Source organism: Pan paniscus, chromosome 5 (assembly GCF_029289425.2).
Source record: "Pan paniscus chromosome 5, NHGRI_mPanPan1-v2.0_pri, whole genome shotgun sequence".
Taxonomy (NCBI): Eukaryota; Metazoa; Chordata; class Mammalia; order Primates; family Hominidae; genus Pan; species Pan paniscus.
Window position 1 is genome coordinate 167,310,744 of NC_073254.2, and position 24,215 is coordinate 167,334,958.

The 24,215-nt window shown below is 35.3% G+C and overlaps 1 protein-coding gene across 4 annotated transcripts in view; it reads left to right on the forward strand.

The window, feature by feature from the left end:
- STXBP5 (syntaxin binding protein 5) overlaps positions 1-24,215 on the forward strand; it is a 185,933-nt gene that overhangs the window by 97,701 nt on the left and 64,017 nt on the right. For all 4 annotated transcript variants that reach the window (XR_004672215.3, XM_034963050.3, XM_034963051.3 and 1 more), the window contains exons 10-17: positions 7,804-7,958; positions 9,177-9,249; positions 11,591-11,738; positions 11,977-12,044; positions 12,309-12,349; positions 13,230-13,450; positions 13,944-14,122; positions 22,667-22,792. Coding sequence is in view for 3 of the 4 variants with exons in the window: in XM_034963050.3 (XP_034818941.1) it covers positions 7,804-7,958; positions 9,177-9,249; positions 11,591-11,738; positions 11,977-12,044; positions 12,309-12,349; positions 13,230-13,450; positions 13,944-14,122; positions 22,667-22,792 (1,011 nt within the window). In the remaining variant the exon portion in view is untranslated. The remainder of the gene's footprint in view (positions 1-7,803; positions 7,959-9,176; positions 9,250-11,590; positions 11,739-11,976; positions 12,045-12,308; positions 12,350-13,229; positions 13,451-13,943; positions 14,123-22,666; positions 22,793-24,215) is intronic.

Consider the following 24,215-nt stretch of genomic DNA (forward strand, 5'->3'; position numbering starts at 1 on the left):
CCAAAATAAACAAGTAGAAAAGAGGACTAGGAGATTCTGAACAGGCACACACATACAAAAAGAAGGCCAGCATAATACGCTCTGAGGCTAAGATAGTTTGGTTTGATAGTTCGGGGCTACAGAACAATTGATGAGAATGATAACAGAAGGAAGGCCAGGAGATATATTGTAGGAAGGATTAATTTGTGAGAGTACCTTATTAGCATCATTTCAAACACAAGCCAGGATGCAGGGACATTAAAAGAAAGAAAAACAAGGCCAGGCATGGTGCCTCATGCCTGTAATCCCAGCACTTTGGGAGGCCTAGGTGGGCAGATCATGAGGTCAGGAGTTTGAGACCAGCCTGGCCAATATGGTGAAACCCCGACTCTCCTAAAAATGGAGAAATTAGCCAGGCATGGTGGCATGTACCTGTAATCCCAGCTACTCAGGAGGCTGAGGCAGGAGAATCGCTTGAACCCAAGAGGCAGAGGTTACAGTGGGCCAAGATGGTGCCATTGTACTCCAAATTGGTGGATTCACAAGGGAAAATGCATACTGGCGTATAACATGTATTTGGTGAGATACAGGTATCAATTATGTCTTTATTGATTTTTATAATCAGGTTTTTTACATAGTAAATACAAATATAGGAGTGAGTATGCTTTCCTTTTTGATGTCATAGATAATTCAGTAGTGAAAATCTTTTGTTGAACTATTTCATTATAATGAATTTCCCATGGTGAAATTTTGAAGGAAAGAGGTTTTCCGTGGCTCTCAACAAATTGCCATATTGCTTTTCAGTAGTATCTGTGTATACTTTAAAGAAGTGAGTATAAAATATACCAATTTAATAAATAATCTGATCAGTATAGGATGATTTTTGTTTTGTCAATTTAGTACTGATATGGTTTGACTGTGTTCTCACCCACATCTCATCTTGAGTTGTAGTTCCCTTAATCCCCATGTGAAGTGGGAGGGATTTGGTGGGAGGTAATTGAATCGTGAGGGTGGTTTCCCCCATGCTATTCTCATGATAGAGAGTAAGTTCTCATGAGATCTGATAGTTTTATAAGAGGCTTCCCCCTTTGCTCGGCTCTCTGTCATGTGAAGAAGGACATATTTGCTGCACCTTCCACCATGATGGTAAGTTCCCTGAGGCCTCCCCAGCCATGCTGAACTGTGAGTCAATTAAACCTCTTTTCTTTGTGAATTACTCAGTCTCAGATATGTCTTTATTAGCAGCAGGAGAACTAACTAATACAGTAAATTGGCACCAGGAGTGGGGCACTGCTGAAAAGATATCCAAAAATGTGGAAGTGACTGTGGAACTGGGTAACACGCAGAAGTTGGAACAGTTTGGAGGGTTCAGAAGAAGACAGAAAGATGTAGGCGAGTTTGCAGCTTCCTAGAGACTTGAAGGACTCAGAAGACCGAAAGATATGGGAAAGTTTCGAACTTCCTAGAGACTTGTTGAATGGGTTTGACCAAAATGCTGATAGTGATGTGGACAGTGAAGTCCAGGCTGGGGTGGTCTCAGATGGAGCGGAGGGACTTGTTGGAAACTGGATCTATGGTGAGTCTTACTGTGCTTTAGCAAAGAGACTGGTGGCTTTTTGCCCCTGTCCTAGAGATCTGTGGAACTTTGAACTTGAGAGAGATTATTTGGTGTTATCTGGTGGAAGAAATTTCTAAGCAGCAAAGTGTTCAAGGGGAAGCAGAGCATAAAAGTTTGGAAACTTTGCAGCCTGATGATGTGCTAGAAAAGAAAAATCCATTTTCTGGGAAGAAATTCAAACCTGCTGCAGAAATTTGCATAAGTAATGAGGAGCTGAATGTTAATCAACAAGACAATAGGGTAAATGCCTCCAGGGCATGTCAGAAACCTTCACAGCAGTCCCTTCCATCACAGGCCCAGAGGCCTAGGAGAAAAAAATGTTTTCGAGGGCCAGATGCAGGGTCTTGCCGCTTTGTGCAGTCTCTGGACTTGGTGCCCTGTGTCCCAGCCATGGCTAAAAGGGGTCAACATAGAGCTCAGGCCATTGCTTCAGAGGGTGCAAGCCCCAAGCCTTGGCAGCTTATATGTGGTGTTGGGTCTGCAAATACTCAAAAGTCAAGAATTGAGGTTTGGGAACCTCCACCTAGATTTCAGAGCATGTTTGGAAATCCCTGGATGTCCAGGCAGAAGTTTGCTGCAGGGGTGAAAGCCTTGTGGAGAACCTCTACTAGGGCAGTGTGGATGGGAAATGTGGAGTCGGTGCCCCCACACAGAGTCCCCAGTGGAACACTGCCTAGTAGAGCTGTGAGAAGAGGGCCACCATCCTCCAGACCCCAGAATGGTAGATCCACTGACAGCTTCCACCATGCACCTGGACAAGCTGCAGACACTCAACACCAACCCATGAAAGCAACCAGGAGGGGTCTGTACCCTGCAAAGCCACAGGGGCAGAGCTGTCAAGACCATGGGAACCCACCTCTTGCATCAGAGTGACCTGGACGTGAGACAAGAAGTCAAAGGAGATCATTTTGGAAATTTAAGGTTTAATGATGGCCGTTTTGGATTTTGGATTTGCATGAGGCCTGTAGCCCCTTAATTTTGGCCAATTTCTCCCATTTGGAATGGGAGAAATTGGAATTTACCCAATGCCTGTATCCCCATTGTATCTAGCTAGAGTTACGTGGTTTCAGATTACATCCAGAGTGTGAGGGGGTATGAGGCTTGGATTGAGATCCTCAATAGCATCCTCACATTCCCCCCACAAACCCACAGTGATAGAGTAAGTCAAGTAATAGTATTAGAAGTCTCAATTTTTGTGCTAGGCTAGCGTTGCTCAAATTATGGCTGTAAAGAGTTCCTGTGTGCTAAATGATCTAAGACAAGATAAGTACAGAAATCAAGACTGAATGTAGACACTTGAATGCCACTTGACATTGTTGCAGCATTTACATACATATTCACAGTTTGTGTTTGTTTGTTTTACAAAAGCATAGCTTTTCAACAAATTTAAAAAAAATTTTAAATACTTCTTGACCACAGTTTGGAAAGCAGTGTTCAAGGCAACATGTATTTAGACAAGTACATCAAATTCATCTTCTGATATTTTCAATTTTATTTCTTTTTTCCTCTCAGCCCTTCTATTAAAGAGATTTTTGAAAATGTTGTTTTGGATTATTTCATTTTGATTTGATAGATTAAAAAACTTAGTAGAAAAAGATTATTAATATTTTTCGAGTGTCCACAAGTTTGGTTTTTACTCTAACAATTTATGCATATGAACCTATTTTAATTGACATATAATCTGCAAAATAAATCTAAACTTTTTTGTGTGAAAAATAATTTAATACCAAATAGGAGAGTGTGAATTTCTATTAGACTTTTCAAATTAGGTATTAATAGTTTATGTTTGAAATTTGAGTTAAGAATTTTAGGAATTTGATATAGGGTCTTGTAAAATCAATAATTATTTATTCATTCAGTAAATACATATGTCTCTGGACTTCCTGCTAAGCACTAGGAGTAGAGTGGTAAAGTTTAGGTATTAGTTACCAGGTAGCTCTCAAGAGCTAAGGTATAATTCTGCTTACCAAATATATAGTTATTAAGTGTTCCCTCTAAAATGGAATTGTACATTTCCATTTGAAAAAAAATTGTTGAGGGTTTGGTAAAATCAATAATGCAGACAATTAGTAATGTAGACAATGTCATATGAGATTGACTAGAGCTTAAATCCCAATTTTTTAAATACATGGAGATATTGAATAATATAGGTACTAATTATGCAGAACAATTATTAAAATGGCACAGCAATTAAATTTCACCCTGCTGTAGGTATGTTCCCCAAATCTGGCCATGTGTGGGAAGCATCTGAAATCCTGGGCCCCATGCTCCAGCATTTCCAGTCCATTAAGTCTGGTGAGGCAGTGATCAGCTCAGCTGTAGGGTTAGTGGTATTTTGAATATTTCTTTGACAAGCACCTTGGGGTACCTAGCTGTGGTTTTGGGGATGCAGAGCTAGAACATGCAAAGCAGATAAACATTGACAGTGAAATGTGGTAATGCTGAGTAGAGGTATACAGAAGGTAGCTAGGAACATGGAGGGGGCCCCCAACTCTGCCAGGGTGGCTGGGCTGGGAAAGGTTTCTCTGAGGAGGTGATGATTGGAATGAGTTTTGAAGGAGGAACAGGAAGTGACTAAACAGAAAACGAGGAAAAGTACATCTGTCAATGAACAACTCAACTGAATGCTATCATACAAAAGTAATTGTGGAGATGAAAAGGAGGAGACAGATTCTAGAGATCCTAATGGAGTAAACAGGATGTGTCTGCATGATTTGGAGTCCTTTCACCCATTATCATGTCCTGGCTTACTCACTGTCCTGCAGTCCCAATGGCCTGTTAGTTCCTCAGGTACACCCAGCTCGTTTCTGACCTCTGGTCTTTGTGGTGGCTATTCCTGCTGACTAGAGTGGACCTCCTTCTTCCACAAACCCAGTTCTTTGAATGGCTGGCTCCTATTCATTTAGGTCCCAGCCCAACTGCCATCCCTTCTGGGGACTGTCCTCGTCATGCTGTCTCACTATCGCTCCTGTGGCCCTGCCCTCACAGTCAGCCTACCACTGAACCTTGTATTGATCTTCATAATATTAATACCTATCAGTGTGTTGTCTGCCTAGACTAGACGTAGGAGCACTGCTTTATTCCCTGGAACACAGGTGCTAAAAATACTTCAGTGAATGAACATGTAGTATTATGGAGCTGAGTTTAACAAATTAGTTATACAAATGGCTTTTTGGATAGAAGTGGCACTTTTAAGTGAAGAAGGCATCATATGGAAACATAGCTTCAGCTGAACCTATTGTTAAGGCAGGCCTGGGAAGGTAATCATTGGCAGAAGGCGTGTTTACTCCATCAAGTGTCTAGTTTCTTAAAAAATCTAATCAAACTAGAAGGCTTCCAAACTGACGTCTTTCTAACCTGGCTGTCTTCCAAAATGAGAAGGGTCTTGGTTAACACCCAATATCATTAAAAGGGATTCTACTAAAATTCTACTTAAAGTAATCAAGTAAAAACTATTATTTCTAGACCTTATGACATCAAAAGACTTACCTTTTTATTTTAAAAGAATATTAATATTCTTCACCTTTGTAATTCATGTTACCTAGAAATAGTTGAGATCCCTGGAACTTTTAATACAATTCCAAATGCTTACAAAAACTTTAAATTTTCATAATTTTTGCTGTGAAGTGCTAAAATATTGAACTTTATTTTATCATTGTATTTATGACTAATTTCTTTTTTTAAGATAATTATTAATATTTACTCTTCAAGTTTGAGGCATTATAATGAAAAAACATATAACCTGTGAAGGTTCACGGGTTGGATGGTTCTTGCCTGGCAATCAGACAGACAATTTTAAAGAGACAGCACATAAAATAACACAAGTAAAATAGATTTGGCAAATGTTTATTATTATGAAAAGGAAAATTACCTTGGTGACAGGTCAGTTGGCATTTCTTTCAAACTGTTTCTCTTTTGTAAATATAAGTTTAGAAAATAAGTACAGGCAGCTTACAAAGCCACGGAAGAAAAACTTACTTGCCTTCCGAGGATAAACCTACCTAGCTACCATGGTGTCAAGATTGTATAAACTGGTCACCTACCCGGTTTGATCTCCCTGGGTGCTTTGTGGACATTTTATTCTGTAATGTACAGCTATAATCTCTCTTCATTGTTCTGGCATTAATAACACAGTTTTAAAAAACAGGTTATATTTAAAAGCACACTTACCAGCCGTTCTGGAAATATTACATATAGAATACCTGGCTCAAGTCTTCCATTCTAAAAATTTAACAAGTGTTAGTTCCCCACTGGTCCCTTCATCCCTGTCCTTGGATTATTTGAATTCAGTTGTATGTTGCATCTCAAGGTATAGAAGAGTGGAGATGTATTCTGTTTATTCGTTATATGTGATAAAAAGTGGAAGAAAATCAAATATACTTTCCTGAGCACGGTCATAATAATTGCAGTATGCTGAGAGGTTGAAACACTGAATGTATGGATATGGTTCTATTTAGGATAACATTTTAAGCTCCCTAACTGCGATTTAGCTAGAGAAACATTATCCAGATCAATTAGTGCTAAAAAATAAATGATAGTAAGGTAGCAAATGAGTAGTGCAACACACATTTCTACTCATTCATTCCTTTGAAACAATATTTAATTACTACCCACTATATGGCAGGTACTGTTCCAGGCACTGTTGTGGATGCAGCAATGAACAAATCACACAAAACCACTGCCCTCATGAAGCATACATTTTAATGAGAAAAACAGTAAGCAAAATAAATAAATTTGTGTAGTGATAATTGCTATGGAAAAAATAAAGCAAGGAAAGATACATAAGGGTGTAGTTTCATAAAAGTATTATGTACACAAGCACATACATCTATTGCATTGATATTTAAGTTTACTTATAAACTACATACCCATATGATTACCCATCTAATTAAATTTTAGTGAAGTTGATTTACTCTTGTTTTAGATAAAAATAAATATAATTTAGTGGTTTTAATGGGTGTTTTTCCCACACACCATGAAGGGAAATTTTCACAATAGATGATAATGACAGTTTGATGATATAGTAATTAAAAGTAGGTAACTCTTACTAAGGATGTGCTGAGCCAGGCACTGTCCAGTTTAAGAATTATCTGAGATTAGATACTTATTACTACATATCCATTTTATACATGTAGAAGCTAGGAACAGAGAGGGTAAGCAACGTGCCAAAGATCATACAGAAATTAAGCCAGAGCTAAGATTTAAATGCAGTTGGGTTAGTTCCAGAACTAGCACTTTTAACCATTAGATATTATTACGTATGGCTTATAGATGTGAAGACTAAAAATTCTAGAGATGGAAAAGAAGGAAGTAACATCATGAATAATGGGTGAGGAGGAAGATAGATACACTAACCTTAGATTAAGCATTTAAAAACTAAGAAATCATAAATGGAGATACTTAAGAAAATAATATACAGAAAATTTAATTCATCTGTATAATGTACCATAAATAACTTCACCACCAATAAATGGAAAGACAAGTCAAATGCGTGGAAATATACTCAGACCATAATATGTGAAAAAATAAGCATATATTAATAGTTTTTGAAAATGAGTCTAGATAAATAATTTAGGTTTAATAATGACTAATAGAGAGAATGGGAAAATTAGTTATAACAGAGTTATGGGGCTAATTAGAATTATCAGGCTGGCAACTGATAAATGTGTGTATGGGAGCTATGGTTTGAGAATGCATCAGCCAAGGTTCTAGAAGAAATTAAGGCATGATTTGAGTGACTTCACAGTTCTCTCAAAAGTGATTTGTATTGAGTACAATTCTTGATGCGTTCTTGAGAATTTAATCCATTACCTACAATGGATGCCTCAAGGCATTAAGATTCTCTGTGGGAGCTTCTATTGAGAAGGCCTGGTTAGGATTGGAAGTCAAAGCAATACATTTTAGAGACTTTAATCAGTAGAAAGCCAGAGAGAATTTTATGAAAATTTTATTTAGGAGATAAAGTTTTAGGGAGGTATAAAAGTTAAATGTAGTCAATGTTTATTTTTATTGCAGGTTAATTTTCAGCAATTCGCTTGGGTCTTAACTAATCCAATTAAAAATTCCATGAGACAATTCAATTATATGATGTGTAAAAATGTTAGAATTTAAGATTTTGTTATTTCACTAAATTAAAAAATTATGATGTAGCAAGAAAATTATCTTTACTATGCCATTAATAATCTTAATATGTATTTTATTTCCAGGGAGCCTTTTATTATTTTATCAGGAGGTTTGTCATATGATACTGTAGGAAGAAGACCTTGCTTAACAGTGATGCATGGGAAAAGCACTGCTGTGCTAGAAATGGACTATTCAATTGTTGATTTTCTAACGCTGTGTGAAACACCATACCCAAATGGTAAGCTTTGCAACTTTAAAGCTCATTCTCTATAGAGAGCTGATATTAAAAAAAAAAAAAAAAGACCTAGGTTGTTTAGATAAAACTACTCATCCTATTGTGCTAATTCTTCTGGAGAAGAGCTGCTGCATTCATAATCTACAAACTTTATTTCAGAAGTGGTTTAATAAATTTAATCTGTTTTGAAGAATAAAAAAACGCTATTCATATTAAGAAACATTTTAAAATTCTGTTAAGATAGTAATGTATTAGTAAGGATTCTCCATAGACGCACACACTCATAGGAGAGAAAGTGATTGATTGATTGATTGATTGATTGATTGATTGATTTTAAGAAATTGGCTCACACTGTTGTGGGGGCTGGCCAGTCTGAAACCTGTAGAGCAGGCTAGCAGGCTGGAAATTCAGGAAGGCATTCATGTTGCAGTCTTGAGTCTGAAATCTATAGATTGAAATTTCAGACATGGTTTCTATGTTGCAATCTTGAGGCACAATTGCGTTTTTTTCAGGAAACCTCAGTTTGTGCTTTTAAGACGTTAAACTGACTGACTGAGGCCCATTCGTTCAGAGGGTAATGGGCTTGACTCAGAATCTACTGATTTAAATGCTAATCACATCTGAATATATGTATATATATGTATATTTTTTTTTCACAGCAATGTCTAGACTGGTATTTGACCAAACAGCTGGGGGCACCATATTATAGACAAATTGACACATACAATTAACCATCAGAGCTAGTGTATATAATTCAAGAAGAATTTAAATCTGGACCTTTTTTCACTTCAGTTGAAATTCATTGAGGTGTAAAGATGTAATGTATTTTACAGTTATTGACAGGCACATATGAAACATCCAAGAAAGATAGTATTATAGTAGAACTCTTTTGGGTTCCTGTGAGATTAAATGATAACTGTTCTTGTGTGTATTCAGATTTAAATTTTAGTTTTGTTGTCCATGTGCAGCTTTGAAATTTGCAATGCCATAGAAATTTCTGTCTTACTCATTTTTACAAAAGTAAAATAATTTTGAAATGGTCAGTAAATAGATTATCTCATAAAACTTACTAGCCTTAAATAACGTGCATGAAGTATCATAGGATCAGAATGTTAAATACTCAAGAGAATGAAACTAAATAAAATCAAGCAAGAAACATTTATCTAATTTGCTGTCCACTTGCATTTTTGAAACTATAATTCATGCATTGTCCAATTCCAGATTTTCAAGAACCATATGCTGTGGTTGTTCTTCTAGAAAAGGATTTAGTACTTATAGACCTTGCACAAAATGGGTAAGAAATAAAATTTGGTGAGTGATTCTATCAGTATGTGGTTGAAAAAAGACGCCTTTTATCATAGCATTGGCTATTTCATTTCTTTGAAAACTCTACATTTATATCCATAACCTTGACCTCTTTTGAGAGCTCCAGACTCACATATCTACTTACTCAAATTTCTCTATTATGTTGAATCTCATAAAATTTTCATTTTTAGGTAAAAATTTGTTGTAGTTCTGAAATTTCACGATTCAACCTGACACTTAGATATCCTGGGGCCACACAAAATCAGCACGTCAAAAATTAATCCCATCAGTATTTACCTCCAAAATAAGCTATTTTAGTCTTTCTACCTCTACTCACTCTCAGTTGCAATGTTTATACATGCTTTTGCCAGATTCGTTTTACACACAGTTCCAATCTTGTACTATCCTCTTCAAACCATGGTTCAGTATTGTTTTTTGATTTAAAAACATCTGCTACTCCAAACAGTAGGAATTCAGGGTTTCTTTCCAACCTGATCTCTGTCTTCTCACTAGTGTCTATTCCTTAGGAAAACAGAACTATGTATTCAACAGACATCACATTTCTATGTCTTCTCCTATGTAATTCCCAATACCTGAAACACTAGTTGTTTCACTGCCATAAAAATCTATATAACTTTCAAAGTCAACCTTCTTATCTTTTTCGGGCTTTTCCTATCCTCTGTTTACCAGATGTATTATATCTGATCTGTAACTTCACACCATAGCTTCTTTGTAACTTTTCATGGTATTTGCCATATTCTGCTTTTTGGATCATAGATGATAATGTTTACTTACAAATTATTTGAATGGAAGCACATTGTATTATTTATCTTTGGAGAAAGAATCATTAAGTATGGTTTTTAATTGAGTTTACTCATTCAGTATTTCAGTGTTTCTCAATCAAGGGTGATTTTTGCATTCCCTGCCCCCAGTCCCACCCTTCTCCCACCCAGAGAATATATGGCGATCTCTGTGGAAACCTTTTCAGTGGGTTTGAGGGTGTTGCTACTGGTAGAAGACAGAGATGCTGCAAAACATCCACAGTGCATAGGACAGTTCCCTACAGTAGAACATTATCTCGTCCAAAATGTGAATAGTACTGAGGTTGGGCGACCCTGAAGTAGGTGAACAGTATCATTTACCTGATGTTTAGGCAATTCTAAATTTACTTTAGTACCTGCTACTTTTACTAATCAATTGTGAGGAGTCTTTTCAAAATAACAAGATAATTTGAAAATATTATTTCTGTCCTAGAATAACTTATTCTTAATATGATTTTCTTTTATTTTTTTCCCTTAGGCAAGTTTTTCAAATAATTGAGACTTTTCACATGTGGTCTGTACTGAGATACATTTAACTCAAAGAAAATACTATGCAAGTAACCTGTGACTAGGCATTTTATTTAGCAAAAGTATCAGTTAAATATATGGTAATAATAGAATCACTGAGCTAAGGAAATAATGTGTGTTATAAAGAGAAGAAAGTTGCTTGCCGTTTTGTCATTTTATGAATGCATGTTGTTTGTGTTTGGTCCTGGAGGTGGGAGTGGTGATAGTTGGGTTCATTTTGCAGTCTATAAGGGACTATTTGGAAATTTCTCTCTTCTGTTTTAAAAAATTGTCGGTAGTAGACTGATCTAATTTTTGCAAATTAGCCACTTTGCACTTTTTAAATTTTTTAGCCAGTTTCTGGTTTTCCAGACTATTCTCATTCTAAGGACTTTAAAATGAGAAAAGAAATATTTTATATTTAGATAGGATTCTACTTTAATTTCATGATTTTTAAAAGCATTTTTTGCTTTATTTAATAAAAGAACTTCATATCTAGAAAACATTTAAGGTAGAATTTTATTATGGATTATTACCAAAACAAGAAAATATTCTGAATTAAATATTGGACTAAGTATCATGTTTATGGAGAGAAAAAGAATTGAACATTTGTTAGATCTGCTGACATAAGGATGAGGTATGTGTTATTCCACCATTTGCTAGCAGGCATGCTTTTGACACATTATTCTCTGTAAGCCTTTGTTCTTCAGTAAAATGCCTATGTTGTAAGTTTGGTGCAAGAAGTAAATGAGATGTATATATTTAAAGCACTCAGTGTAGTGTATAGCATATGGCATGTAGTTGCAACTAGAGCCTTTCTGTTTACTATTCTAATTGAGCAATTTTCATTATAAAAGACTTCCATTTTTAAATATATTTACAAAAATTAAATCAATTTAATCTCTATGATAGAATGTATGTTTTTTAAAGTTTTTATTTTTGTATTAATCATATGGTATAATTCATTAAATTAATAAAACTTTTCTTTTTCTGTTGTTAAAGATATCCTATATTTGAAAATCCCTACCCTTTGAGTATACATGAGTCCCCTGTTACATGTTGCGAATATTTTGCTGATTGTCCTGTGGACCTTATTCCTGCACTTTATTCTGTTGGAGCTAGACAGAAACGTCAAGGTTACAGCAAAAAGGTATTGAACATGAGCTTCAGTATTTAATGTTATATTTCTTATTTATTCTATATTTATCACCTTGGAGTATTTGATAACATTATACCTTTTCTATAGAAAATAGGTTAAAAATTATTTTTGCAAGCAAAATATGTTTTTCACTGGATTATTTATACACACACACACACACACACACACACACACACGGAGGTATGTAGTATGCTTGCAAGTTGCTTTATACAGTGATCTTTTTTTATAGGAATGGCCCATCAACGGAGGTAATTGGGGCTTGGGTGCTCAAAGTTACCCAGAAATAATTATTACAGGGTAAGTAAAAGTCTGTCTTCACCAAGTAAATCTATAATAGCTAAATATAATTGATTGAGACTACATGAATGTTAACTTATTGGGCAGGTAGAGCTTTCCTTTATGTCGTAATATAATAAGAAATGTTATTCTTAAGAACCTGCCAGTTTACCCTGATTTTTTTTACCTTTTTACTCATTTTGTTGACTTTTTAATAGCAGTACCCATTTAAAGAAGGAAGAACTGTAATTTTATTCATCACATTCTTAACATTGCTTTTCTTAGGCATGCTGATGGGTCAGTTAAGTTCTGGGATGCTTCTGCAAGTAAGTATTTTTAATATTCATTATTTGTTATATGTTACACAATCACTGCTTTTATACATCCTGTTTTATAATAATTGCATAACCAATATTTAATTTGAAATGTAGAGGTTATAAATTTAATGCTTGATTTATTAAATACATGAGTTTAGAATTTTTAATATAGTCTTAATATTAGTAAATCAAGAATAATTGGCAACACAAGTATTCAATTTTTTTTTTTTTCTTCAAAATTTCTTCAAACCTTATCTTCCTAAGTCAGAGTTAGGGGAAGTGGGAATGTGTTCCAAATCAACAGAAATTTCTAGAATAATTTTAATGCCTGACTCTAAATTTGTATCACTAACGTTCATGTTGTCTTTGTGAAATAAATCTGGTGGTTACATAGTAGCAAAAAAAGAAATAATGCCTTTAATGATTAATGTTTGCAAAACACGCATGGCAAGCATCCAATTGGAATCCAGTTAACTCAGGATATGTTGTGTTTCCTCATGTAAGAATGTTTAATTATATTGGTACTGTATCTTTTCTAGAGAAGATATATAGAAAATCATTTTAGGAAGCAAACTGTGTTGTTTATTATTTTCATGTGTTTACACATTATTTTTCCAAAATGTTTTTATTACTCATTTTTTTAAGGTTACCTAAAATCCATTGTGATAATAGATTTTTCTTCATGAATACAATGAGCACACTCTTGTTTGGTCAATGAGAACAAAGAATATATTATCTAAGTGTTTAATAGACTAATGTAAATTGAGAAATGAAAATATGATGTAGTTAAATATGGACCATTTTCTATACATAGTATGAGTGATTAAATGTTACCTTATGTTTGATCATTTTATATTAAAGTATCTGACATATATTATCTTTTTTCCAGTAACTCTACAAGTATTATATAAGCTAAAGACATCTAAAGTATTTGAAAAGTCAAGAAATAAAGATGACAGGCCAAACACAGACATTGTAGATGAAGATCCATATGCCATTCAGATCATCTCCTGGTGTCCAGAAAGTAGAATGCTGTGCATCGCTGGAGTTTCAGCTCATGTCATTATTTATAGATTCAGCAAGCAGGAAGTAATCACAGAAGTCATTCCGGTAATAACGTCTTAGTTATTTTCATGGTCAAGTTATTTTCATCCACATTTTTAAATTTGTGGATGATTTGGAAGACTTTTTGCAGTCAGTTTTGTGCAGAACTTTTGAAAACACCTTAGTATTTATATTATTATCTCTCTTTTGTAAAAAACAGCATTTTTTGCATATATTTTCACTGATTATTTAAATCCTTAAGTATAGGATATGTTTCCTTTAAGGAAAGCTAATATGAATATGAGTATACTCTAATTTGATATTAACACGAGTACCATACATTCTAAAATAATAATGCACGTTTGTGTGTGTACTCCCTGAGTCAAGAACATTTTCTTTCTTGCTAAATCCTTATTTTTTGAAATCTTGCTAAATTTTTACCTTTAAAAATCTTCTTGCCACTGAAGTTTATGTAAAGTGTGTGTGTATGTGTGTATAAATTGTGATAAAATGAGCAATAATTATTAGGAGTAAGTAAACTACCTTACTTTTACAACAGATGCTTGAAGTTCGATTATTATATGAGATAAATGATGTGGAAACTCCGGAGGGTGAGCAGCCACCACCTTTGCCAACACCCGTGGGAGGGTCCAACCCTCAGCCCATCCCTCCTCAGTCTCATCCATCTACCAGTAGCAGTTCATCTGATGGACTTCGTGATAATGTACCTTGTTTAAAGTAAGTTATAAAAAACTACAGAGGAGTTTTGGATATTATCTTTTAATTTATATAAATTGTAAGCATTAGAGCTATGGTAACATTTTCTTTTGATATAGCAAAATGGCATAAGAATGGTTCTTCCTGTGTTTTGCTATGGTTAGTCCAACTCATTTTTCTATGACATCAAGAGGAATATGATTGCATTTCATGATATTATCCTTAAAATATTAAGGTTTAATCTCCAAACATTCTCGTAAAGCAGCAAGGATCTAACCTGTATATATCGCTCAGTCTTCTAAATCCATCAGTGTTTTTAGTCTTGATTTATATGTAGCTTGGATTTATGTTCCGACTGCTTTCCACAACTCTGAAAATTCTGTTTTTTTAAGTCTTTTAAGACTCAGTTGTTTTCTAATCATTTTCTTTTTCTGAATCTTCACTAGCACCACCATATCTTTATTTAAAACCTTTTATTGTTGCATCCTAAATTTAAATATATCTTGCTTTTATACAGAGATAAATTGGATGAAGTTTTATTTTTTCTGTCCAATTTTTATTATTGAGTGGTTAAAATGTTTAAATGATAGAGGCAGAGAAATAAAACAATGAGTAAGGAGTTAAAATCATTGAAAAAGTACGTGAAGACTATGTGATTAATAGTATATTTACAAAGAATTCAACTAGGATAATGACAGAAAGGTGGTTCTGGTAGCACTCAGAGAGATTCAGTAGATTGGTAGAGGGCAAAAGCCAGAGTGTACTAGGTTCAAGGTAGAGAGGGTAGTAAGTAAGAGAAATAATTTGCATTTATTAAAAGGACCAGGCTTTGCACTATTTTACTTTAATCTGCTTGAGTCTCTTCTACTGGTAGATAAATAATTTCTGGGAAGAATGTCTGTGTAATGAATAATGCACTCACACCAAAGATAAAACGGATAGATTTTTTTAATATTACAATCATTTTAAAAATACAGAGTTTTAGAAAATTATATGTTTACAAAACTTGAAGGTCATGTAGTCTAAGCTAGTGGCTCTCATTTGCATATGATTTTGTTCCCTAGGGGACATTTGGAGATGCTTTTAGTAGACACAACATGAGGAAGGGAGATGCTATTGACACTTAGTGGGTAGAGGCCAGGGATGATGGTAAATATTCTACAATGGACAAGGCAGTGCACGCAACAAAGAATTACCAGCTCAAAACATCAGTAGTGCCAAGGATGAGAACCTCTGATCCAAACAGTGTATACCCATTGAGGTTAAGCAGCTACATTTCTCAGAAAGGTATCAAGTTTTTCTTTCTCTCCTCTCCCTCTCTCATACCTGTACTAGAATATACACACTTATAACTGTAGTTCTAGCACATGTTTTAACTAGAATGAGACTTGGGAATACAGAATTCTACACTTTTCCCCTTTATTACTTCTTCAATACTACTTTATACTTAAAATTGTAAATGTTCCGTTAATGCCCTTGTTTCTGATTTCAATGTTTTTTTCCCAAGCCCTTTGTTACATTTAATTTTTATGACATACGTAGTACAATTTGTCTTTGGGGCATTTTTTGTAACGTATTTCTATATTTCTGAAATAGTGTTTTCAACTACTGAAGTGACATTGTAACAAAATAACAATTCCATATAAACATACATTATCTTCAACAGAATTAGAATGATTTATTTAATTTGTACTTCATAATTTCTGATGCCTCCAAGTTTTTTAGGCTTGTGGCCAGAGATCCAGCAGTATAAAACATTAAATTCTTTTCCTACCTGAAGAAAAAACACCATCAATGCACTGCTTTCTCATGACAAGATAGGTCAGAGGAAATAGTACTGACAGGAGAAGCAGTACTGTTTGGACCAGAGTGACAAGACCTCTTACCTTGGCTTTCTAGGTTAAAGTTAAAGGCCGGCCTGATAGGTGAGTCTTTGTCCTCTGTTCTTAGAAAGGCCTTTTTTTTCCAGTTTTTTTACTGACTGAAAGAGCAAGGATAATAGTTAAGGCAGCAACCAGCAGCAGCTGTTAAAACCAGCAAACCAAAATGCAGAGTACAACAGTACCCAAATCCATTTTAAAGGTAATACTGACTTCGTTCTACAATTATGAGTTTTCTTTATTGTTCATGGACCTGAGATTATGGTATGGCCATCTTTCTTGTTTGGGAGGACTTTTCATACTTGTGATGGAATGTTATGGCACACTATTAATCTTTTGTAATTATTTAATGGAATGTCACTTAATATAAGAATTCCTTTTAAGCTGCTGGTTAGTCCCAGTAGACAGAGAGTCTCATTAGCCAATCCATTAATGATACATGTGAGGAGAGTCCTTTTTGTTGTTGGCATTAATTGTTATCTTTTGTGTATGGATACACTTTGCCAATCCTGGGATATACACGCAATAACATCTTAACAGTTTTTTCTGAATCCTAAAATAACTAATGACTGATTTGATGGTTTTTTTTCCTTTTGAATATCACTGTGGAACTCTAGGTATTTTTTATAGGCAATTTGTTTTAACTTACTGAATTTAATCAACTTAACGTGATTTTGTCACAGTTTTCTAGAGGGAGCTTCTTTTAAGTTGGTGTTTGTGTCTTCTTAACACCACTTCAGAACTTTGTGACCATCCTTCATTTCTGTCAAGATGTTCTAGACTTGCTTTGAATACTACTTGCCCTCACAGGGTAACAGACCAAAATATGATCTTTAGAAATGTTTGTAACATTATTTTTAATAAGCAGTATATTGTTATAGTAGACCACCTGGTGACAAGAGCTAGAAAAAATGGGGGGGGGTTGTTTTTTAAAAAACAGTCATTAAAACTCTTTTATTTTTCATTGAGTTTTTACATTACTATATAATGTAAATAAATAATTTTAAATCTCTTACCCAAACCACTCTTCTCCTATAATTTGATTAGCCTGGAATTATTCCATTTAATATTATTTATCTGTTAACAAAAGTAAGTCCAAAATTGTAGTATTAAAATTACCACTGATAGTAAAACACTAGATGAATAGTAAAATATAACATGACAGCTGTCCTTTAGACCTTTGAGCATATGACAAGTGATGCATAAGGCAATTACATTGTTTTGAGTTACTTTAATAATTTTTCTTCTGTTTTGGTTTTTTGTAGACTAACCTCATGTATAATAAAACTTTATAACAACTAACCTCATGTATAATAAAACTTTATAAATTCATTTTATCTTGAGACTTAATGTATTAAGGGACAGTTCTTTTTGGAAGTAGCGTTTGGTGTCAGATAGAGGTAAACTGCCCTGTCAGTATGTTTTATAAAATGGATGGAACTTTGAAGCAGTTCAGACTTTAAAGACACACATAGGAGATTCAGCCAGAGTCCTGTCACCTGTAATTGCTTACTAGAATCTACGAAGGAGCCCAGTAATTATACTTCTCTTTACCTATCTGGATTCTTTTTTTTTTTTTTTTTAAAGAGACAGGGTCTCGCTCTGTTGCCCATGCTGGAGTACAGTGGTGTGATCACAGCTCACTGCAGCCACGACCTCCTGGGCTCAATCAGTCCTCCCAACTCAGCCTCCCATGTAGCTGGGACTACAAGCGCACACCACCATGCCCAGCTAATTTTGTAGTTTTTTATAGAGATGGGTTTTCGGCATGTTACCCAGGGTGGTCTCAAACTTGGAGGCAATCTGCCTGCCTCGGCCTCCCAAAGTGCTGGGATTACAGATGTTAGCCACTGTGTCTGGCCCCCATCTGTATTCTTAACACATTAAGAAATAAAATAATTTCAGATGGTGACTAAAAATATCACCTTAATTATTGTCAAAGGTAAAGATGCCAACTAGCACAAGAGCCAGGTAGGTTTCCTGGTACTGACTGACCTGTATACAGAGATAGCCTTATCCTCCCAGTCGTGGCAGTATTAAGAACACTGCCTTTGCAGCAGCAGAAAAGAAAATGCATCCCCTGGGCAGACTTGCTCCCAAATGAACACAGGTTGAGGGGAAAATGAGAGGGCTACATTAATTATTTCCATATTTACCGGCTACATAGGGACTCTACCATTCCTGGGATAGAGTTAGAAAGAGGGTAGAGAGAAGCCCAGGAGTTCCACTGACACTCAAGAAAATACAACAGATGTGGAGAAGCAGTCCTGCTAATTTGAGTGTGTGTGTGTGTGTGTTTGTGTGTGTGTGTGTACACATGCTTGATTTTTGTTTTTGGCAGCCATGGGGGGTGGTTTGGCTGGTCACATAAATGCAAATTCTTACTAACTTTAATAGATAATGTTATATATTGTTACATCAAGTTATACATTTAAATTACAACATTACTTAAAATTTTAAGTATTGATTTTTAAAATTAGAAATATAAACAAATCATAGTAAAAAATATCATAAAGTAATGGCTCTATTGATACAGTTATGGTTATTTTGATCCTTTTTCTGGATTTTAGAGAAAACCCAAGAACAAGAACGCATGGGAAGATTGTAAACATAGGGATTGCATGATAACTATTTCCTTTTCTTCAGCCATTATCTTAAAATTAATTTGTTAGTAATAATAATTCTCTAGTATTACCTTACTAAAGGACCAATTTTTGGAGACAGAGTCATGAGAGAGATAACTAGTCTTTTAGTAGAATATTGTACAAGCTAGTGAAAGACATAAAGTACAAGTTTTGGACATTTTTGTCTAAAATCTATATATTAGTGATTTTTTTAAAAATCACAAACAACTTATACCTCATTTTTTTCTTTTAATAGTCTTCAAATAAATGCAGGTATTTATTAACTTCACATTGTTTTAGTCCACAGTCCTAGAGGCCAGTTTCTTAAAGTAAGAAGTACAACAAAAATTGATGTTAAAATATAATATTGAGGCTTTTTTCATATAAAATGCCTTTGTTTACAATTGGTTTATTTGAAGAAACATTTTAAAAGCAACTGTTTAAGACCAAGGAAGGGGATTGATTGAGACCAGGAGTTCAAGACCAGTCTGGATTAACATAGTAAGATACCATCTCTACAATAAAGTTTTTTAAAAAATTAGCCAGGTGTGGCGACATCACCTGTAGGCTGAAGTGGGAGGATTGCCTGAGCCCAGGAGTTCAAGGTCACAGTGAGCTATGATCATAGCTGCACTCCAGCCAGGGTGACAGAGTGAGATTCTGTCTCTTAAAAAAAAGAGGTAAAAAAGAAAAGGCAGCCGTTTGACTTGTTTCTTTTAGCAATGAAATTTTATGTTTTTGAATTATTTTTATTGTCCCTTTGCAAGGTACTTGCTCAAACAATCATTTTGAAACTGTGAGGCTCTACGCATCACTTTAACATTTAAAATACATTTGTACAAATTATGGAACTCTAAAAAACTTTTTCCTTAAAAAGTAAACAAATCAACTTGAATATATTAAAAACATTAAAATTATACCATAACCATTTAGAATAAAGCATAACACCCTCTTCCCATTTCATATTTTTAAAATGTAACTTACCTGCTTTCATTTCTTGGCTTAGGTTTCTCATCCTTTACCATTTTGCATCACGTTTGGCTGCCTTTTTATTTTTACTAAAGAACGTTTTTTTGTTTCCTTATACTAACTAAAATAAGAATTCCATGAGTTCTGTGTGTCCTGGTCACTTAAATCTTAAATGTGCCCATATATGTACTTCTAAAATTATCCCTGGAATGCCTGGTTCTGCTCTTGAGAATTTGTCGTGCACATTTAATATGCCAGAGGGAGGGAGGACACTTCCTTGACCCTAACCTTCTATACCTAATTCATAGAAGTAGAAGATAGACCACTCAGACCCTTCAGTCTACTCCTGTGTCAAGGCTGACTCTGGGAAGAAATGAAATGCCTCAGTTGTTACTCTGTCGCTTGAGATGGAGAGCTGTAGCTGATTAGTGGGTATTTCCCTAAGAATAATTCAGAAATTTTGCATCAGCCAGTGTAGAGTTCTGAATGCATTGCCTTGCAAACCTTGACCAGCCAGAAGTGAACTGTAGCTCAATTCGTATAAGCAGTGCCCTCAGTGATTCACATTTACCCTGAAGTCTGAACAACTTTTGCTGTTTCCTAGCATGTATGTCATCAAAACACGAGGTGCCATGGTCTTCCACATTAGAAATACCAACTAAATAATTCAGAAGGGTTCTTACCTCTGAGTTTGGTGGCAGGAAATTCAACATCGAGTAGTCTTCCTGCTGTTCTCTCACACACTGTCATTTCAAGGCAGAAGCCTTAAGAATTGCTGAAGTAACCAGGCTTTGCATATGTTTTGCTACAGCAATTACTAGGCAAAGAGTTGTGCAATCAAAAATGTTTTTAACTTAAAGTCATAGTAGAGTTTTTTTACAATAAAAGCAGTCACACACTAAAATTGTTCACATTTTTTAAAAAAATGTGTCTTTCAAGTACACTTGAAGTTTTCTGGTACAAGTATAGCAGGTATTGTTTCAGAAGGTCTCACACTCTTTTAAACCCCTCTTTATCTCTTCCTTTCTAAAATCCTAATGACAAGTTTAGTTCAGCATGGATTTAACTATTCATAAGGTTTGGGAATAGGTAGTCATACCTGCTGACTAGTTTCACTTGTAGTTCTCTACCATCATCTCAAACTTAACCCCATGGTCTCCTAAAACTACCTCTTTATCCCTCCCTCCCTCCCTTCCTTCTATCTGATTGTACATTCACTGTTTCTTCTTTTCTTCCTCTACCCTACCTCTACTCAACCTCCAATTCATTCAGTAAATATTGAGTACCTCTTTTGTGCCAGTGTTAAAAATATTAATAGCTGCAAGGTTTCTGCCTTCCTGAAATGTAAAGCCTTGTCTGTTCTTACTCAATTAATGTGTTTCAATCTCCCTTTTTCTTGTTTCACATCAGAATCACAGGAACTTCCCAATTGGTGTCCCTGTTCTACTTCGTCTTACCTATGTTCACCAAATTAATCTTCCCCAGATATTTCTTATTAACCTTCATTGGCCTTTAATTATTCTTTTTTTTTCTTCTTTTTTTTTTTGGAGACGGAGATCTCACTCTGTCGCCCAGGCTGGAGTGCAGTGGTGCCATCTCAGCCCACTGCAACCGCTGCCTCCCAGGTTCAGGCGATTCTCCTGCCTCAGCCTCCCGAGTAGCTGGGATTGCAGGTGCTCACCACCACACCTGGGTAATTTTTGTATGTTTAGTAGAGACGGGGTTTCGCCATGTTGGCCAGGCCGGTCTCGAACTCTTGACCTTAAGTGATCTGCCCACCTCGGCCTCCCAAAGTGCTCTGATTATAGGTGTGAGCCACTGCACCCAGCCTGTCTTAATTCTTTAATAATGAAAATATATTACCTTTGTCTAATTTGACCATCTACAAAGTACTTTTCATAGGCAGTCACAATTTCCTCACATTGTGACTAGGTAGTAATAGTCCCACTTTCTAGGTGAAAAGACAGCTGGTGAGTAACAGAATCAGTACTCAAAGTCCACCTTGCTGAGAGTTCTTTCTACCAACATCAAACCTTTGTGGACAGGACTTGAAGACCCTCTAAAGTCTGGCCCTGGCCTGTCTTTCTGTCTTCTCACTTTTACTACACACTCCTACCACTGTGGCCAAACTTAACACTTATCAATCCTTGAACATGGGTTTTCTGTCTGTGTTCTGCAAGAGCATTTTTTGTAGCATTATCCAGCAATTATTAAAAAAGAGTCTCTGCGAACAAAAATACTGTCACCTCAAAGTCAAGGTAGATTTGTTTTACAGTGAAAGTAGGTGCACACACACACACATAAATTGCTCATATTTGTTTTAACTCATTTTTTAAACTTGTTTTTGGACAGTTTTTCGTTATGTTACTTCATGTTTTTAAGTTTTGTGGGGTTTTTTTTGTTTTTTTTTGTTTTTTTTTTTTGAGACAGAGTTTCGCTCTTGTTGCCCAGGCTGGAGTACAATGGCGCGATCTCGGCTCACTGCAACTTCTGCCTCCCGGGTTCAAGCGATTCTCCTGCCTCAGCCTCCAGAGTAGCTGGGACTACAGGCACACACCACCACGCCAGGCTAATTTTTGTATTTTTGGTAGAGACAGAGTTTCACCATGTTAACCAGGATGGTCTTGAACTGACCTCAGGTGATCCGCCCTTCTCGGCTTCCCAAAGTGCTGGGATTACAGGCGTGAGCCACTGCACCCAGCCATTTTTAAACCTGCTTTTCTAACTTACATTTTTTTCTAACTTGATTTGTTTTTCTCTTCTTAATCCTTGGACTGCCGCTTCTCTTCATCTTTCTCCCCAGCCCTCCCTGCCTTCTTTCCTTTCTCCCTCTTCTTCCTCCTCACCTCTTATTTTCTCCTTTTCCTTCACCCCTGCTGTCCTCCCCCACTTTATATGTAGAGTTTGCATATGAGTTATTTTTGTTAATTACGTACTTAGTCCCTCCAACTAGGTTAAATGCTTCTAGAAAACAGGATTCTGATTTTTATATATTTAAGTATCTAGTATCGTTTCATATAAAAAGTTATTTATAATCGTATAGGCCAATAGTTGAAAATGGTTTAAAGATACCATGTTTTCTTTTATTTTAGAGTTAAAAACTCACCACTTAAACAGTCTCCAGGTTATCAAACAGAACTAGTTATTCAGTTGGTTTGGGTGGGTGGAGAACCACCACAACAAATAACCAGCCTGGCAGTCAATTCTTCCTATGGACTGTAAGTATAAGTTACGTTTTTTTCTAAGTCTCTTCATAGTATTCCATATGTCATTTTGTTTTTAAAAATAGAAAGGATGGTCTTTGTTATATCGTCACCTAAAATGGCATTCTGTAATTTTGATTTCAGATGAAATTCACTGTTTATTTGGAACATAATTTCATTCTGAATAACTTACTTTGGGTATGCATGCAGTATTTCCTGATGTAAAGTTAAATGCCTCATGGACCAATAAATTATTTGTGATGAAGTTTTAAAGTCAGTATATCCTCTCCTAAATATATTCCCAGAAATAATTTTCTTATTAATAATTACTTTAATGGAAATCTAACAATATGAACCCAGAAAACTGTTATAAAACTGATTTTTGTAAATGTTGAAGTGTAGTTGTGTAATTTTTCTTTCTACTTCCAATTAACTTGTATAAATTGTAAAAGCATGACAATAATTAATATTCATTTATACTATAGTATACTGTTTTATTTATCAATTCATGCCTTCAGCCATATAGTGTTAATTATACATATTTTTATTACAATATGATAGACTTATAAAGCATTTGTTATTTTCTTGTTTCAGAAATCAACACTGCAGTGTAAGAAACTGCTTCCTAACTGTTCAGTCCCAGAGCTATTTATCATGTGTAGTTCATTGTCTCCTTGCTTGATGCTAGCCCTAGGGACTCATTCATTTTTTTTCTTGCTGGTAGCTCCCACCACCTATTCTGTCTCTTGCAGCTGTACAGTTAGCCCTCTCTATCCACCTATTTTATCCATGGATTCAACCAACTGTAGATGAAAAATATTCAGAAAATATAACCAAAAAACAATACAACAATTTAAAAAAATTTTTTAATACAATATAAAAACTATATAGCATTTCCATTGTATTAGGTATATGTAAATAATCTCAAGATGATTTAAAGTATATGGGAGACTGTACATTGGTTACATGCAAATTTTATGCCATTTTGTATTGAGGACTTGAACATCCGCAGATTTTAGTATCTGTGGGGGGTCCTGGAACCAAGCTTCTGAAGAAACCAAGGGACAACTGTACATCAAACTAACACTGGCTACAGTCTGAGATAGTCTTCTTTCATATCTTTTATTTGCTGCCACACAATGTAAGAGCACAAACTTTCTTCTTTTAAATATTTATTTTCCACAACCATAAAGAAAACATAGGAAATGAGAAAAAGAACCAATAGGAAGTTTCAAAGGAATCTATTACAGACCTCACTAGGCTTACAGTTGTATTTTGTTTGGCCCTTTCTGTGTATTTTTAGAATTTTAATTAGTTACCAAGACTATATAAATCCATACTTAGAGCTCCAACTTAAAAATCTGATTATGTGGCCGTGTCCATGTTTCTCCATGGCAGCTTCATCTGGAACTGAGTTGAAGCTTTTCCTCATTAGATG